This window comes from Lissotriton vulgaris, chromosome 2_2, assembly GCF_964263255.1.
Source record: "Lissotriton vulgaris chromosome 2_2, aLisVul1.2, whole genome shotgun sequence".
Lineage (NCBI taxonomy): Eukaryota > Metazoa > Chordata > Amphibia > Caudata > Salamandridae > Lissotriton > Lissotriton vulgaris.
In genome coordinates, this window is record NC_141688.1 from 27,456,757 (window position 1) to 27,475,756 (window position 19,000).

Sequence of the window (19,000 nt, forward strand, 5' to 3'; positions counted from 1 at the left end):
GTTTGCTTGCTCGAGAGGTGTGAATAGTGTGCAAATAAAAACAACCCGTATGCCATTTTGCACTCTACTAACAGACACAGTCCTAGATCACATACTCGGGAGTTTCCGATTCATGGTGTAGCACGCAATAATTATTTATACAGAGAGACTATATGAAATGGGGGAAATGACTCTTTCATTTGTTTTTGTCCCCTCCCCCCGATTCTCTTTTGTGGGATATTTACAACAGCAGCCCTTAACCCTAGAGGGAAGTACGACATGAATATTATATGTTTTAATAATTATAGTATTGCTGTGCCTGTGTCGAAGTTTTATAGCTTAAGCTTTTGTTTTTTATAATTTTGTGAAGTGTCACCATCCATCCATGTCGCAGCATAGCACTCAATTACGAATCTTTTACTTGCTTTATGGGACACCGCATTATCGCATCAGTTTATTGAAATGCAGCCTAATATCAAGCAATTCTAATGTATCCTTACTTACACATGAGTTTAAAGAAACACCACTCGACTAGCAGGTGGCTTGACAGTACAAGGCAGCAAATTTGACATTCCAGTGCTTTGAGTCTTCGCCACAGGGCATATTTTTCCACAGAAATTGTACAAAGTCCATAAGGGAAAACGGAAATGCTAATTTGTGACTATTTATAAACATCTCTAAAATGAGTTCCCACATTTTAGAATTAGCCTGGGTGAGTGATGTCTGTGTGAGTGCAGGTTGAGCAGTGTGCCTGTGTGAGTCCAGGGTGAGTGATGTCTGTGAGAGTGCAGGTTGAGCAGTGTGCCTGTGTGAGTCCAGGGTGAGTGATGTCTGTGAGAGTGCAGGTTGAGCAGTGTGCCTGTGTGAGTCCGGGGTGAGTGATGTCTGTGTGAATATAGGTTGAGCAGTGTGCCTGTGTGAGTCCGGGGTGAGTGATGTCTGTGTGAATGCAGGTTGAGCAGTGTGCCTGTGTGAGTCCAGGGTGAGTGTTGTCTGTGAGAGTGCAGGTTGAGCAGTTTGCCTGTGTGAGTCCAGGGTGAGTGATGTCTGTGTGAGTGCAGGTTGAGCAGTGTGCCTGTGTGAGTCCAGGGTGAGTGATGTCTGAGAGTGCAGGTTGAGCAGTTTGCCTGTGTGAGTCCAGGGTGAGTGATGTCTGTGAGAGTGCAGGTTGAGCAGTGTGCCTGTGTGAGTCCAGGGTGAGTGATGTCTGTGTGAGTGCAGGTTGAGCAGTGTGCCTGTGTGAGTCCAGGGTGAGTGATGTCTGTGAGAGTGCAGGTTGAGCAGTGTGCCCGTGTAAGTCCAGGGTGAGTGATGTCTGTGTGAGTCCAGGGTGAGTGATGTCTGTGAGAGTGCAGGGTGAGTAGTGTGCCTGTGTGAGTCCAGGGTGAGTGATGTCTGTGTGAGTGCAGGGTGAGCAGTTTGCCTGTGTGAGTCCAGGGGTAGTGATGTCCATGTGAGTGCAGGGTGAGCAGGGTGCCTGTGTGAGGCCAGGGTGAGTGATGTCTGTGTGAGTGCAGGGTGAGCAGTTTGCCTGTGTGAGTCCAGGGTTAGTGATGTCCGTGTGAGTGCAGGGTAAGCAGGGTGCCTGTGTGAGGCCAGGGTGAGTGATGTGGATGGGTGAATGCTGGCTTACTGATGTGTCAGGGAAGGGTGAGTGATGGGTCTATGAGTGGAGGGTGACTGTGCCTATATGAATGCAGGGAGAGAGATGTATCTGTGCAAGTGTAAAGAGACTTGTCTGGCTACTCCCAGAGATGTATTCGCCAAGCCACCTCTTTCTCAAATGTGCTTGAGAATGCACCATTTGCCCACTTTTTTCAAAATGTTCTCGTGGGAGAAGCCCCAACCCCCCCATAGGTGGTTCGGCCTCACTCGCTGCGCTGCGTTCGCCACAGTGCAGTATTTACGCCCCACCACTTTCAAATGTCACCAGCCGCCACTGCCCCAGACAATGCCTTATGCCTGTCAGTCAACATGACACAGGACCGCCCACCCCCTTCAGACTCTGAAGGGGGTGGGCGGTCTGCATCATGCTGACTGACAGGCACTGTCCCTCGGCGTCTTTGAACTGAAATAAACTGAGTTTACTTCAGTTCAGAGCAGTACGTCAAGGGTGCGGGCGGGGGGGCAACGCCCCAACGCCCCCAATGGACGCACCGCCACTGGACGGATCACTTTTACAAGTCCAGCCAGTATGACATATATTTTATATATAGGATTAAAAAACGTGCACGTTCTGAACATTTAGGATATTGCAAGTAACTGAGTAGATAGATTTACAAGCTTCTAGTCACGGACCTGCACAACGAAATAGAACTATGCTGACAACTGGAAAGTCACCTTTATATAAAGGCAATCCTTAGAAAATATGACAGCTCCCTACACAGCTCTCCTTTATTATCACAAGGCCCCCCAAATCGTTGATATTTTAGTCTTTTTAATGCACAGGACACTCACAGCCAACCACAAATCTGAAGTGTGATATTCCCACAACCCTTGTGTCATAAATTGGCACACTACCCCTGAAGTCCTCCGTGCAGCCCCCCCCCCCGCGACAGTTCTCCTGTCCAGCTTTCCCACAGTCCACTACCCTCTGCTGCCTGTCTATCTCCTACTCTCTGTTTGTGCCTTCACTGCTCATATCTTTCTCTGTTTTGTCTTCTCTGCTCGTTTTTCTGCCCTCAGTTTTGCCGTTTCTTCTTGTTTTACTGCCCTGTGTTGCCTTTGTCTGCTCGTTTGTCTGCCCTCTGTTATGCCTTTTTTTTGTGCCCTCTGTTTTGGCTTTTTCTACTTGTCTTCCTGCCCTCGGTTTTCCATTTCCTGCCCTCTGTTTGTCCCTCTTCTGCTCTGTTTTGCATTTTTTCCTCGTTTTTCTGCCCTGTTTTGCATTTCTGCTTTTCTGCCCTGTGTTTTACATTTTCTGCAATTTTTTTTGCTTTGTGGCATTTTCTGCTCGTTTTTGGGCCCTCTATTTTACCCTCGTCTGCTCTGTTTTCTCTTTTCTAATGGTTCTTCTACCCTCTGTTTGTAGCCTTTTCTGCTCGCTTGTTTTTCTGCCCTCTGTTTTGCCTTTTTCTGCTGGTTTCTTCCTTCTTTCCGCCATATCCTCAGGACCAGGCTTTTCTAATGAGAACTCTTCCCCAGCGCCAACATACCCCCAGGGGTTACAGTGCTGCGCTCTACAAATGCTGATTGGTTGATATGATATATTGCTGTCTCTTCAACTACCTGTCACCGCCTCCCGCCCTCCACCCCAAAATTCTTAGTTCCACATTTTTCCTCTTCCAAAACGTTTGTTGCATTGCTTTTAACGAATTTCAAATATACTTTCCCCAAATGATATTGTTGATGCAACCCCAATAACCTTTTGCATTCTCTGTATGTGGCGTGTTGCAGGCATAGGATTTTGACAGTTGAGTGACCATATGCATTGTTCGTGTATCTTGCTTTGTATTTCTGGCCACTTTGCAGATCACGTAACTCAACTGACCTTTACCTTCCTTCCTCCTGTTTCTCTCTCACCCTTGTTGTGTACCGGGTGATTTATCCCACAGCGGTCCAGAATGAGCGTCAGCCACGGAGCACCGCGCAGGTCCGGCTTGACAGCATCGAACTGGACTCCGACAGCAGATCTGAGCATCTTGCTACAACACGGGACCCTCCTCTGCCTTCCTGTCCTACACTGCAAAACCTGAGGCTACCAGTCTCTGCAACAATATCCAGACCCCAGGCTACCAGGGCACAGACTCCTCCCAACAACCACCGCTTCATGGCTAGCTTGATGACAGCTGAGACCTGCGCGAAGCTAGAGCCTGAAGATGGTGAGTTACATTTCATTGTCAAGATAACCGGAGCTACGAGTTGGTGGGTGGCACATGAGCAAGGTCTTGGCACGAACGAGCCTCTTCAGAGTAGGAAAGAGCCCACAACTTGAGGATTTCTCCTTTTCTTGAAGAGGGAGCTCAACGTATGCCACATAAAGAGTCCAGGGCCGGAGGGGCATCTCTTGGGGGATCATGAACTCACTCCAGCAGAGACCAGCAGGGCTCAGTCAGGTGCAGGAAGCAGGTCAGGTTAGCAAATGCAGGGAAACCTTTGTGGGTTGTTATGCTGCTGGAGCTCAGGCCAGGAGGTCAGTCAGCCCACCCTTGGAGTCATTTGAGCCTGGGAGGAAGAGTGCTGGTCCAATCTTCCTTCTCATCAAGTAGGGCAGCAAGACAGTGGTGTAGTAGGGCAGCAGTTTAGCAGTCCTTCTGGCAGCTGAGCAGCACTGCAGTCCTTCTGTAGTATCCACATTTCCAGAGGTGTCCTGAAGAGTTGGGTCTGAGGGTCCTTTATTCATACATGGTTCTAGCTAAGAAGGAGGAGAAGGTTCTGGAGGTTTCCACCCCAAGAGGTGTTTAGAAGGTCCTACCTCCCTGCCATGGCCCAAGCGTGTCTGGTAATATAAAAGAGTAGTGTCCAAACCTTTCTGACTGTGCTCAGGTAGAGCTTTTGTGATAAGCAAGTGTGGTAGGTGACAGCTCCTTTCCCTGTGTCAACTCAGAGATGGCACATCCTGCCAACACCTATTCCCCCTTTGTCGCACTGTCTTGGAGCAATACACAAAGTTCAACTGCCATCTGCACCTAGCCAAATGACCCAGGATAAATAAATCCAAGATTTGTACAGTGTGGCAATTCACCCTTGAGGGTATCAAGGAGCTAAATTGTATGCACAGGGAGATTATGTGATTTGCCAAGATTCACAGGATGTTGATGCCGACTCCGAGACTCGAACCTAGCTCCCACTGTTTCCAAAGTCGGCATCTCAGTTTCTTTACGCCACATCCTCTCCTAGGCTGCAGGCACTAAATGGTTGGGACAAGAAAATTCCAACTTTCTAAAAGTGGCATTTTAGGAATTGTGATTTTAAAATCCAACTTACCATTAAAGAGGGTTTTAAATTACACTTCTTTAGACACTAAACTCAATATTCCTACCTGCTCCCAATTGAAGGTAAGCACTTATTAAATGTAATAAGGTACCCCAATGTTATCCTATGGGAGTGGGAGGCCTTGCAGTAATGAAAGACGAATGTAAGAGTTTGTACATGTCCAACTTTTTAAAGACATTGCACCCTGCCTTATGGATTGTTTAAGGGCCACCCTACGGATTACATATGTATTGAAAAGGAAGGTTTAGGCCTGGCAAAAGGTTTATTTTTGTCAGGTCAAAATGGCAGTTTAAACTGCACACACAGACTGCTATGGCAGGCCTGAGGCATGTTTGACAGGCTACTTAAGTGGGTGGCACAATTAGTGCTGCAGGCCCACTAGTAGCATTTAAAGTAAAATGAATGTGCAAATTGGGCGTAAGTCAATGTTACCATATAGGGAGTGAGCACACAGACTTTAGCACTGGTTAGAAGTTGTAGAAGTGCAGAGTGTCCTAAGGCCAACAAACAAGACCAGCAAAAATGAACAAATAAGGCAAAAAGTTTGGTCGAAGACCACCTTAAGCCTGACAAGTCTAACTGCTTACATGCGAGGCGCACTCCATTAATATTTCACTCTCTAAGTTCAAGTTTTTCAAGGGAAGCATGGGCCACTGCCCACCTGGCCCATGTTTAATTTTCTTGCAGGAATTTAGTCAGAATTCAGTAGCCTTCTAGAAGCCAATATTCTTTCTACTAATTATACAGTGCTGGGTGACTATTGGTCTATGGCCCTACTCACTTGGCGGGTCACACCTTGGACGGTATTTTTACCATAAACACCCTATTGGGCATTACAAATATTCTTGCCTTAGCTTGGTCAGACCATAGCTCCATCCTGTTTCATATTGTAGTCATAGCCCCTCATCACCATTTAGAGCCTCCTCCAGTACAACATTCACAGTACAAAGCCGATTTGGAACAATTCTCCAAATGGTTAGAAGACTCTATACTCCTCCTCTCCGATGAGATGATTTCGGCCATTGCTCAATATACACATTGGGTAGACACTGCTGTCTGCACCTTGGCTCCACCTAAAACTGACAGATATAAGAGAAATAATGTCCCTGCACCTTGGTACTCACAAGACTTGAAGGCTCTCAAGTAGAGCGGCAGGAAGCAAGTGAAAAAATAGAGACTAGAGTACAACGACGTTGGAAAAGTAAAGTATAAAGGTCCTTGAGCATTTACAAGGGGAAAATACTCACGGTAAAATATGCCTATTTTACTAATAGAATTGAATCAGCTACAAATTCCACCAAGGAACTTTTCCAACCTGTGCTCAAGCTCACAACTGATTCTGCTGAGCAATCTATGAACTCCAGTCAATCTTTTTGCAGCTCATTGGCAGCTTTTTTCTTCAGAAAATAGAAAATATTTGCAACACTTTCTCCACCATGAATGCTCCTTTCCATTTCAGTTCTGTCTGCCCTAGCTTTAATCGGGCTGACTCTACCTTTACGGTATTCACTCCAGCCTCCATCGACAAGGATACAAGGTTGGTTAAATCCACCAGATTTGGATCCCTGGGGACCCCTGTCCACTCAAGGTTACTGCTCTTTTTGCGAATACCATTTCTCCGACACTGACTGGCTGGAATATATATTCCATCTAATGTTTCAGTCTGGCTCTTTTCCAACTATATGTAAGAAAGCCTCAGTGATCACTGTCATAAAGAAACCTTCCCCGGACCCTTCAACCCTGAATAGTTATCGCCCCATCTCACGTCTACCTATGTCTGCTAAGGTTATTGAGAAAGTAATGAATACTCAATTTGTTGAGTTTATTCAAGTCCACAATTTAATGTATGCTAACCAGTTTGGCTTCTGCTTTTGCAGCATAGTTTGGAAATGGCCTTAATTAAAGTGACAAAAGAGATCAGGACTTCCCTCGATTAGGGTGGCAGGGCAGCCCTGATCTTACTCGATTTGTCGGCAGCGTTTGACACCGTCAACCATGGAAGACTGCTGGCTCGTCTAGCTCACATCGGTATCTCAGGCACTGCATGGAACTTACTTAACTCGTTCCTTCATGGACGTGAACAATCGGTTTAACTGGACAATTTCGTACTCTCTTCCTTTGCGTGGTCCCACAGGAGTCCTCGCTCGACCCCACACTTTTCAATGTATATGTCACCCCATTGGAAAGCTAATTCAATCTTAGCCTTAGCTCTAGTCTAGAATTTCAGTAATAATACCCAAAGACAACCCAATGTCCCCACAAGACATTGTGGAGTGGAGAAGTGGAGAAGTGTGGCTCACCGGTTGGAGGAGGCAGACCCAGAAGCAGAGGTCGGCCCGGGACCAGGGTTCAATTCCCGACGCGGCAGGGTTTGGAGCCCAAATGTCCACGGACCTGATAATTCTCGCTTCGGTGCCTACTTGAATCAGGGGTTCACGCTCTGCAACTCTGGGCAATAGCTTGCTCAATCTCCACTACGGCCCCCGCGGCGGGATGCCTGGCTTTCACCTTGGGGGTGCCCAGCTGGGCTATCCCACAGGGAAAAACCAGGACGGGTTCGCAAAGCAAGCGCCGAGATACTCTTTGTGGTGATACGTGTGCTATATAAGAAACTACATTACCATTTTTTTTACACTGCATCAGGGTCCATCATTTTAACCTGACCAATTAAAAATGTATGCCCCTGCATGTTAACTCCAAAGCCTCCTGGAAATATGTCTACTAAAAAGTACATCAGACAACAGGTCTTATACTTGCTTCCCAAATTCATCTTCCTCCAACGACACATTTTAATCAATAAGCATAATAAATGCCTTTCCAGTAAAGTCCAGACTAATTTCACATAAATGGCATTCTGTAACGCATCCTCACAAGTGAGTCCTTACTGTGAATACTGTCTGTGTATACTCATGCTTTTTACCATCCGGTAATGGAATTAAAACGATAAAATGTCGCAGGTAGCCTTCTATAGGACATTTGCCAAAAAAATCTATTCTCAAGCAAGTTTGGGCAGGCGAATAGTAAATAGTTGTGTCAAGGCACTTTGATTAAAACAAGCTTCAGTTTAGTAAGAATCACTAGCTGATAGTAAAACGACATCAAATAATTGTGTCAAGGCACTTTGCTTAAAACAGTTTTCAAATAAGTAAGAAACACTAACGAGCAACATATTTACTCATTAAATAAAAGCAAAAATATTTTCTTATAGACGTTGTAAAGGTATTTAAACATTCGACAATAGTATCTACCGTTTTGCACCTGGCAAAAATGGAGCAGATTAGTCGGCACTATTTTTGCCGCTTGTGAAATAAAAAAGGATGGGTTCAAATATCGGGAAAAATGTGGCAAACTCAATTTGCACCATTTTTTTTTGTTCATAACAAGTAATGAGGTGAACTAATTTTGGATACTTCGTAGATTTGAAAGATGCCAAAAATAACAAACAAACCAAATGCATTTCTTTCTGCTCATTCTTAGCAAAATGGTCCACAGCTGATTCCTAAATGGAAAGTTGCAGTGCCGTTTCCCATGCTGTTCAGGGAGGTAAAATGGAGCTCGAAATGGCAACTACACACAATGGGATATCATAGGGCGTTCTTGGAAATCCTGTGTGCTGATAGGCTAATAACATCATTTTTTTTCATCATGCTGACATTTTCCAAAATATTCTTGTCCCACACGGATACAGTGGAACCATTCCTCCACCAGACCCTAAAAAACCATGATAAGGCCTCGAGGAACAGCAGCGATCAGGGGTCTGAAAGGTCTTTCGCTTTAATGTTATTTCTTGAGACGGTTCGACAAAGCCTTGACAGAATGTTTTCCTTCTCGTCAGCCGATGAAAACATTGATGTGACAAGCAACGAACCAGAGCGTTCTTCAACAGAGTACCAGATGTCAACATACCCTCCCAGTCCTGAGAGCATCTACGAGACGTCAGCTCGGCTCCTTTTCATGGCGGTCAAGTGGGCTAAAAACCTCCCCGTCTTCTCCAACCTTCCCTTTAGGGACCAGGTAAACTATGCCTTCTGTAGGATGGTGAGAGGGCATCTGACCTTAAATGCTCCTCTAACGTTTCAGATAGTGTGGCATTGAATTTGTGGATTCTGTCGGCGAGGTGGTTTGTGTGGGATGTGGTTTGAGAGCTTCTAGAGTTTGGGATGGGGTTGGCCCCCTGGAACAACAATTACCTGTAGTTGGTGCTTGTGCAGTATTGACATGGAAGTAGGCCCTTGGTCTCAAACAAATCCTGAAGTTGGTAATCAGGTTGACGTTCATCTGAGAATCTCTCAGAAATCAAAACTGGGCAAATGATGGAGCACCAAGTTAGTGACATGGTTAGACTGGAATCAAGACTTGGGCTGGAGAATTGGGGTGAAGTGAAGTGAGCTGTGCAGTTTGACTGATGTCAGAATTTTCAATTGCGACATTATTTTATTGAAGATTTATCTGGATTTAGATTTTTTGACTTTGAGTTGCCCATGTTGGCAGTCATGATTTAAACCTTCAAACAAGGCTGATGGTGGAGATGAAATTAGGTTTTAAGTCAGTATCTGATTTACAAACTAAACAGTATTTGTATGAATCGAGGTGTCAATTTGTGTCCGAGCGGACATTCATGGCTGGGTCTTGAACTGAAGTTTGAGTACATATTGATTCCAGTCGAGTCTGAAATAGGTGATAATGACACGAAAGCAGCCAGCCCTTGGTTGCGGGTTGATAAGAAAGTTAGGAAACAGTGGTTTAGGCTGAGTTTGAGACTGAGCACAAGTTAAAGGCTGTGGGTTTTTATTGCAGGTTGAACTGAGAATTGGGTAGTGATCTGCCTCACAATTAAAGCTGAAACTGAATTAGGAATTAAGGGCGAGATAAAGATGCGGCTTTAAGAACATGAATTATATTACAATAATAAATAGCATGATAATAATCAGCTGTCTCCCAGGCAGTGCAGTGCTAAGCAGTATGACACAATTTCATTGAATAGCTTTTTACCAGTATGGGTGTTGGACCGGGTTCTATAATTGAAGAGATATCTCATGAAACAAGAATTAAGGTTTTGTGGGTAAATGTCCATTTTCTCTGCCTTTCTTCCCCCTTCAAGGTGATCTTGTTGGAAGAGGCCTGGAGTGAGTTGTTCCTTCTATGCGCCATCCAGTGGTCAATGCCTTTGGAAAACTGTCCGCTACTCTCTGTGCCTGAACTCTCACCAAGCATAAATGGGAAAGCAGTGTCATCGGGCATAGATATTCGAAGCCTACAGGAAACGATTGCACGCTTCAAGTCTATCAATGTGGATCCAACAGAATTCGCCTGTATGAAAGCTATAGTGCTCTTCAAGCCAGGTACAGGCATCATTCAAGCCCTCAATGCAAATATTTTAAAGGGATGCCTCCATTTGTGTCAAATATACTGTCTCCTCTAGCTAGGTAGAAGTAATGCATCCTACCCAATGAAAACCATTCTTGTTATTTAACAGCTAAAAATTAATACACACTTAAAACCTTGAGGGACGTAGTTGAGTATATTATGCTTTCGGTTAAGTGAAGAGATAGTGTGGCGCTCTGTGATTATGTAATGGGATCTTTATTGGTCAAATCTAGCTAGCAACTAAACAGTGCCTATAGGAGTCTGGAATGAACAAATCAGGATCATGGGCGGTTCGGTAGGGGGTTCTCTTCTATTAAACCCCACTTAGAGGAAAAGCACAGAAGGCCAAATATGCACAGTGCCTTCCAAAGAGATATGCACTTCACGCTTGTCATCTGAGGACATAAAGCATCTCATGCTGTCTTATGAGAAAATCTTAAAATCGCACAAATCTTACCCTTTGGATTAAGGCTTTTTTTAAGTCCCTATTTGGGAGTCACAATGTTAAAAGATTATTAACAATTGTGTACTCAATAGTTCCTTCAGTTCGTTTTAGGATATTAGGGAACTTTCAATGCACATGTCATGGTTTAGTACTGATTTGCATTTGATACGAAAATTTCACAACAGTTATTACAGATATTTATAAAGTTCATAATGTGATAAATAACAATCAGAATCATAAATACACTGTTAGCTTATATTGATAATACGTGACCAAAAGAGTTGGTGGGTGAGAAAATAGACCATATGCAATTCAATGAAGATTCCGTATCAAGAAACCAGAGTGAAGCATTCACTGGAAAACTTGATCTGTAACATATATAAAACAATGTGCTATGCTGGGGATTTTCGGACCATTTGAGCACTATTGCTTTTTCCACTATTTCCTTTACTTCCTAGCTTTATTAGATACTTTAAACTCTGCTGGGAAACACACATTAAAATGTCATAAGTTTAATTTAAAACATGTACTTACCTTGGTGCAGAAACGCGAGGCCTGAAGGATCCTGAACAAGTTGAAAATCTGCAGGACCAGTCACAGATGATGCTGGGGCAACACGACCGGGCACACTACCCAAACCAGCCTGTCAGGTAACACAGTCAATGACTCTGTTGAGTCCTGCATGATAATCAGCACGAACTGTACCAGGCACGGGTATTCTGATGTTCACTCCAGGGTCGCTGATGCATGCTTTGTTGGGAATGGGCTGTCTGCTGGTTTTGACTACATTGTTTTCCTCCTCCCCACATTTGTTCTTACCATGTGATTTGCTTCTGCCCTGGAATATGCTGATGAAACATCTGACAGCAGACAGACATCCTCCTCCTACTAATTGTGGGCTAGGATTTGATATTTCCCTCTTTGTAAAAACCAATGAAGGGGAAAACTAAAAAACAGTTTTTGCTCACGGGTAATAAATTCTATGAATTGATAGTAGATACTAGTAATGTCTCTACATGGTCTTTTACACTGTTTTTGGTAGGTAATAACTAGCTATTGATTTAGGAATATTCTGTTGATCAGTTACCCTTAAGCTGTTGCTCCTTGGTGCTATTGATTGTCTTGGTAGCCGATCACTCTTTATTGATAGCCTTTCACAAGCAGTTTCCTTTCAATGGCATAGGACCAGATAGAGAAGCTGTGATTTCGAACTAAGGGTACGTCAGCCTCTGGGTGAGAGGTCTCTTAGTCTCAGTCACTCAGAATTACATTACGTTGCAGTATAACACAAAGTAACTTTACGCTGATAGGGACTGCGGGAGAAGAACACGGGCACCTTTTTCTGCAGTTATTAGCTCATGTGATGGATCCAGTGAGCCTCAATCATGCTGGTGATGCTAGAGGCTGATAAATCATCGTGAAACCATGGGTAATGCCAGGTGTGTGGGTTGAGAGTGAGTTTATCCACCTGTGAGTTTAGCATCTGACGTCTCTGTGCCTTAACTCATGGTATGAACAGGTTGAAACAGCTTTTTAATCCAACCTATTAAAAAATAAAGCTAGAGGGTAACTGGATTTCGCTCTTTCTTGTTTCTTCCAGGTTTGGGAAGTTGCTGCTTCTACTCCCCTCACTGAGGTTCATTTCTTCTGACCACATCGAGCTTCTCTTTTTTCACAGAACCATTGGCAATACCCCGATGGAGAAACTGCTTTGTGACATGTTCAAGAACTAGACCATGCTGCTTGCTCTCTGCCTTCGGCTCCACTAAACCCCTTGCAGTGCTCCATCCATCCTGCCCTACTCTCAGTTCTCTGGGTGGAGAGGACTCAGTAGGTAATCCAACATGGCCTCCTGACTGTGCCAGCATCGCGGTCCTTCTGTGCAGCGGAGGTCCTCAGGAGCCCACCCCGCGTGATAGCTTGTTCAGTATAGAGGAGAAGCAGGCTTTCCTGTGCATCTTAAACTGTGACCCTGTTATGACACAGCCCGGCCTGCAAACTACACCACCCAGGAGAGATGATCTTTATTGCTATTTTGTAGTCAGTATTATGTGTCGATCAACAAGAAGAGGGTACAAGTACCTGCTCCGGACTCGCAGGTCACTCAAGGCAGAAAATGAAGTATTGTGCTTATGGTGATAAGGACATAGTGTCTATGTATATGTAACATATTTCTGCCTCTTGGGATATGAGTTACTGCAACTAGCGGTTGGGCCAAGAATCATTCCGCGCATGCACACTAGCGCAAGTCAAGGTAACGGACATGGAATCTAGAGGGCGTGTCCAACTTCAAAGATCAAGCGATACGAAGGACTGACTGACCATGCTGTCATGACCTGCTGACCCGCTAAGGACAATAGGAAAAGATTTAATGAGGCAACCTGGGTAACAACACTCTATTTTATGGACTGAAATGACCCCTAAAGTGTCCTGACAGTATTGTACTACAGCACAGCAAATCTATGAAGGTGCCTCGGGGGCCCGTGGTCTGGAATAAGTCCTAGAAGTATGAAATGGGCCTCATTGCTGGTGGGGTGTAGCTCAATTTCACCCCACCTTTAGCACCAAAAATCCTTGCAGAAGAACTGTGTCCTCTCTGACACGTGCAAAATGGGATCAGAGCACACTGCAATGAAGTGTCCATTTTAGTATCTTGTATTTACCTCACACTGAGAAAGGATAAAATAATGTCATCCATCTCTAAGTGTATCTTGTGTCACTGTAGGAGTTTTTTTGGGGTGGGGTTCAGTTTGTACAACTAAATATGAACATTTTGACTGTAATGAATTTATTTGTGATGAGATGTCACTTAACTTACGCGTTTAAGAAAGGGCGCTTTCATCAGAGGTGTAGATATTGCACTGTTTGTTTTCAGCCATGTAGCATGCAGTCTATGGTGGAAGGACATCCTCCCCTAGGCCCACTGCACCTCTTAGCACGAGTTAGTCTGAGCCCATGGGCTGCTGCTCAACCCAGGCATGGTCGAGTCATCTTGCCAGTTTTATTCATAAAACAAATTGAGAATGGCACTATTAATTAAGGCCTTTCAGACTTTGCTCCCTGGTGGCATTTGTAGTTACCAGAGAGAGGGGAGCGGGCCGTGGAAGTTTGGAACCCTTGGCTGTATTATTTAATTAAAAATGTTCTCTGCAACTGGTTTTCGTTTGTGTGGTTTCAACCTGAAGTACTTTTTCCAGTGAAAATAGAAAGTGGGCCATATCAATCCCCACATCTTCTGTCTTCACAATTTATAACGTTGGTATCAAACTGCTCTGTGCAGTTTTAAAACATTTATTTGCAAAGCTGTTGTTTTCATTTGCAAACATATGATTTTATCACTAACTTCCTTGATTTGGGATTTTATATAGTAATGCGCATCGCTTCATAGCGCCACATGTGGTTGGGAGTCTGGATATTGTGATGGGCCAGCTCGAGTCCAAGCGGCACTGGGAAGGCCCCGCTCTGATATTTGTCAGTAGCTACCGCCAGATGTGATGGGCACAGAAAAAAAGCGTTTCTGAATAGTTCAATATTTAGGCTTTTTTTTTTTGTAAAAACATAAAGGTAGACAAAATTAAAAATTATTCGGTAAATCTGGACTACACATCAAGAAGAGTGCGCCTGAAAGGGGGACCAATGAGGTCTCTTATGATCCCTCTTCTGACTGGCTCTTAAAGGAGCAAATCATAATTTTTTGCATCTGTTTTTAGAAAGATGATTAATTGTTTGATTTTGAAATAGAAGATCCTTGGGGATCTTCAGAAGGAACATTTACTTTCCTTAATAAATCCTGTCTTAGTCAGACTTGCTAAATCTTGACGCAACGCAGCAAGACAACTTGCTGAGCAGCTCTGCGTCGAATGGTGGGAGCAGGAATGCGCCATATTTACAAAGAGATGGTGGACTTTTGCTCTTTCTCTCTAGCGTCAACACAGGCACCCATACGCCATGGTAAAATGGTGCCAGCATTACAGACAGGATTGTTTTGTGCAGGAATGAATACAAAAACAATCACCAGAGGCACTTTCCTCTTTCTATGTGTGCTGCAGTAAGCAGAACAACTAGAAAGAGAAAATAACGAGGAGAAATAACCTTATTTCTTCTCGTTACGCCTCTGGAACATTACCAGGTTTCCTACCCTTAGAAAATTTGAGAATGCACAAAAATGAATAGGTGGATGCCTTCCCATAGCAGAGCCACTCAAGGCAGTGATTTGCACAGCCTTGCATACTCTGGACTTACTAAGCCACGTAGAGCCGCACAAAGTGGCTGTGTGTGCCTTAATAGATTTCACTTAAGCACTTGCGTTGCCTTGCAAAACCTAATGGCAACACAAGGGGTTAGTAAATCTGAGCCCAAGTGTGCAGGCTGGGACTTGAGACGGAATGATGGTTGGTTACAGAATGATTGGTGGTTGCAGAACAGGACGGCATTTTGCATAGAGCTGCTTGGCTAAGTTGAACCTGTTTGGATTTTTCTTTTGGTTTTGTCACCATTGATCTTTGCACTTTGTTACAGTGCTGGAGGACCGTCATTGAGTCTCATTTGCTGCTCTCTGAGCCTCTGATTAGGTGCTGCAAGCCACATGCTTGTTTTCACCATTGTTGCTAAAATCGTCAAAGCTAGTTTCCACTGTTGCTTGTGTAACAAGCATTTGCAATGCAATAGATCTCACATGTACGAACCTCTTGTAAATGCAAGACCTATTATATTACATTCTTGCTTGTAAAAGCGCCCATGAAGCACTTTCACTATAATGTCGGCAGTGCCCCTTTTCTTAGACGCGCCGCGTCTAAAGAAAATGGCACAGCAGCCTTTAAAGTGAAAGTGCGGAATGAGGCACTTTTAGAAAAAAAAGAATTTGTTTGTTAAGTTGACGGACAAATGTTTTTTTTTGTAAAAGCGCCCATTCTCTTCCAGGGGATCCTCATCAAAGTCATAAGCATTAGAAAATTCCCGCCCAATGCTCGGGACCCCGGAAACACTATATTATATGTGCCCCACATATACATGTAACCATATATATATATATATATATATATATATATATATATATATATATATATATATATATATATATATATACAAAAATAGGCAATTGCAGCCTAATAAACACCAGAGCTGAATCATGCTGTAAAGAATTTCCACCATACATGAATAACATGCATTAGAAACATGAGAAACAACAACAAAGTGTGTTTAGAAACTGTTTTAATGCTTAGAAAGCAGTAGAAATTCTCATAAAACACTGAAAGCATAGAAAGCTCCCAGGCTGCATTGCAAATACACAGTCTAAAAAGACTGAAAAGCTAACCTGTAGCTGTACAGCAATAAACTGACACCGTGCCTTTAAGGCACTCATGACCCCCAGCTTCCCATCATGCCTCAGGGGTGACAGTTAGGTCAGTTGTTCTTTCCGGCTCCTTCTGGAAGGATCCCGGCAACACAGCTCCACTATGTTCTGATTTCTTCAGAAAATCTTTTCACTTTTGACAACTTTTATTCCTCACTTCGACGTTTTTTCATCTGTAGAAGTGAGAGGCTGTCTTTTTTTGACAGGTTTGGGCATTTTGATTATCTGAAAATGCCATCTCTTTTTGACTCTTGCCCTTCTTGTGGTAAAAAGAAGGCCAAAACAGACTCTCATGGAGTCTGTATTCTTTGTCTACCTGAAGATCATGATCTGAAGACCTGCCCTCACTGCCAGAACGTGTCCAGAAGAACTTTGAAGGACAGGAAAAGAATTTGCATTCATGGCCTGGCAGATAAGTCATTTAGAGGAAGGTCTCCAGTAAGGAAGGGCTCCAAGAGGCCTAGAACATCTTCTAGAAGTAAGTCCTCGCGTCCTTCTGCTTCAGCGTCGGGCTCGGCGCTGAAAAAGGATCTTCAGGTGGGTCATTTATCGAAGAAACGACCCTCCACAGCGGGCTCGCCGCCGAGAAGAGGTATGTCGTCGATGTCGTCGATTTCAAGATCCTCTGCCGTCGTCAACTCGGCGAGGATCGGCGTCAAGGGACAAGACTCCTCCGTCGTCGTCAACCCAGCGACAATCGACGTCGAGGAGCAGAGACCCTCTGCCGTCGTCAACCAGGCGACGATCGGCGTCGAGGAGTGTCACCCCTCCACCGTCGTCAACCTGGCGACGATCGGCGTCGAGGAACAAAACCCCTCCGCCGTCGTCAACTCGGCGACGATCGGCGTCGAGGTGCAAAGACCCTCCGTCGGCGTCGGCAAGGCATTCAACGTCGAGGACAGGCTCTCTTCTGTGATCGCAGTCCCACCAGCGATCAAATTTGAGAACAAGGACCCCTCCACCGTTGTCAACTCTGCGACGACCGACATCGAGGATGAGATCTCCGCCGCCGTCTCGACGGCGTTCGGCGTCGAGGGTGAGAAAAACCCCTCCGCCGTCATCTTGCAGACCTTCGACATCGAGAGTGGATACAGCTCCGCCGTAGTCTATATGACACTCGGCTTCGAGAGACAAAAATCCTCCGTCGTAGGCTTCTCAACGCCGGTCGACGTCGAGAGAGCACTCAACGGCTTATCATCAGCACTGGTCGCCGTCGAGACGGCGCTCGACGTCGAGCAGACGGCAGGAGCCTAGATCGGCGTCTGGAGTGCGTGCAGGTTCGATGTCGAGAGCACGTTCGACGTCGAGACAGGCCTCAGTGAGGTCTGGGGATGGATCAGTGGTCCTGGTGACGGAGTCAGCATCACGCCATTCGTCCTCTCATTCTTCCAGGAGGGCTTCTGCAAGATCAGCCACTGCGGAACCTGCTACACACGTCCGCAAGTCCCCTTCAAGACCTCCTGCTGCAGGTCAGTTGTCCCCAAGATGGCAGCTGCCCTTAAGTCACTGGCGGGACACTGGAGCATCAAAGCGAATGCAGGAGTATGTCAGCTCTGTGCATAGGTCTCCTCTTCAGAGACTGGTGGACGAAGTGGACAGACCGAGCTCTCCTAGACACAGGCAGGAGTGGTCTCCAGAGAGAAGGCACTACAGATCGCGTTCTCCGAGACGTGAGGAACGCGCAGATACATGTGAAAGGAGGTGTAGTGTACACCGACGAAGTAGGAGAACACCATCTACTTCCTCGACTTCCTCTACCCCATCCTCCAGGAGGGATTACTCCCCCACACTATCGGACAGCCCAATTTCCAGGGTCTCGCCCATAGATGACATTAGCACCTACCATAAGGTTCTGCAGAGAGTCACGACAACAGTGATTTTTTAGACTCCCCATCAGAAGACAGCATCTTGTCCTCTGCTTCCATTGGTTCCTGGGATCCTTGACCCAGTCAGGGACACTTTTTTAACTCCAGCAACCATTAAAGAGGTGCCAGCTCGTCTCTTGAAGAAATATAAGCCGGCTGCCTCTGATCCGGTCTTCGTCAAGGCGGATCCTCCTGCAGACTCTGTCATCGTGGCCGCAGCGAAGAAGACGCATGCTGTTTCGGCCACTTCTTCTGTTCCACCAGGCAAAGAGAGCAGGTCCCAGGACTCATGGGGTCGCAGGGCCTGCACTTCTGCTGCTGCATCCTTTAAAGTCTCCAGGGTGGCTGCATGGCTTGGCAGGTATGACAGAGCTCTCTGGGACTCTTTGGAGTGTTTCAAAACCAAGCTCCCAAAGGAAGACCAAAAGGATTTCGCTGAAGTAGTCACAGAGGGATCTTTGGTGGCTAACCAAATGATAAGCACTGCGTCAGATGGTGCAGTGCTATCAGCGCACTCCTACGTGCATGGGACATGCGCCAGGAGGTCGGCCTGGTTGCGATTAACAGGACTGAAGCCAGATGCACAGGAAAGAATCCTAAACCTTCCATTGTCTGGCTCTTCTCTCTTCGGCATGCACGCTGACGAAGAGATGACGAGGATGAAAACCGAGTTGGACACTATCAAGGCGGTTGGGTTGGAGAAGAAGAAGGAATTTAAGCGCCGCTACAAATCCAACCAGCGCAAGGGGCCTCAACAGAGGGTTCAACCCCCTCAGTGGTCCCAGAACAAGAACCAGGGGAAAACCCAGTTTCGAGGAGGAAAGTCCAACAGAGGTAGAAATGGTCACCAACAGCAGTCCTCTACCACAACGATAGGTGGGAAGTCATGAGCAGTGGCTTCCTCTGCCGCCGTTGCCCATCCAGTGGAAGGAAGTGCTTCTCAACATCTAGCAGAGTGGGCCAGCATCACAGGAGATCGCTGGGTGCTGAATATACTACGCAATGGACATGCGCTACGTTTCCGTGCTCTTCCGAAGGACATACCACCAAAAAAGT

At 45.4% G+C, this 19,000-nt stretch overlaps 1 protein-coding gene across 1 annotated transcript in view; it reads left to right on the forward strand.

Moving 5' to 3' along the window:
* The window catches only part of NR2E3 (nuclear receptor subfamily 2 group E member 3), a 31,148-nt gene extending 17,341 nt beyond the window's left edge, over positions 1-13,807 (forward strand). The window contains exons 4-8 of the mRNA XM_086959855.1: positions 3,534-3,800; positions 8,750-8,928; positions 10,016-10,256; positions 11,271-11,376; positions 12,327-13,807. Coding sequence (XP_086815981.1) covers positions 3,534-3,800; positions 8,750-8,928; positions 10,016-10,256; positions 11,271-11,376; positions 12,327-12,459 — 926 coding nt within the window. The 3' untranslated portion in view covers positions 12,460-13,807. The remainder of the gene's footprint in view (positions 1-3,533; positions 3,801-8,749; positions 8,929-10,015; positions 10,257-11,270; positions 11,377-12,326) is intronic.
* Positions 13,808-19,000: the final 5,193 nt, after the last annotated feature.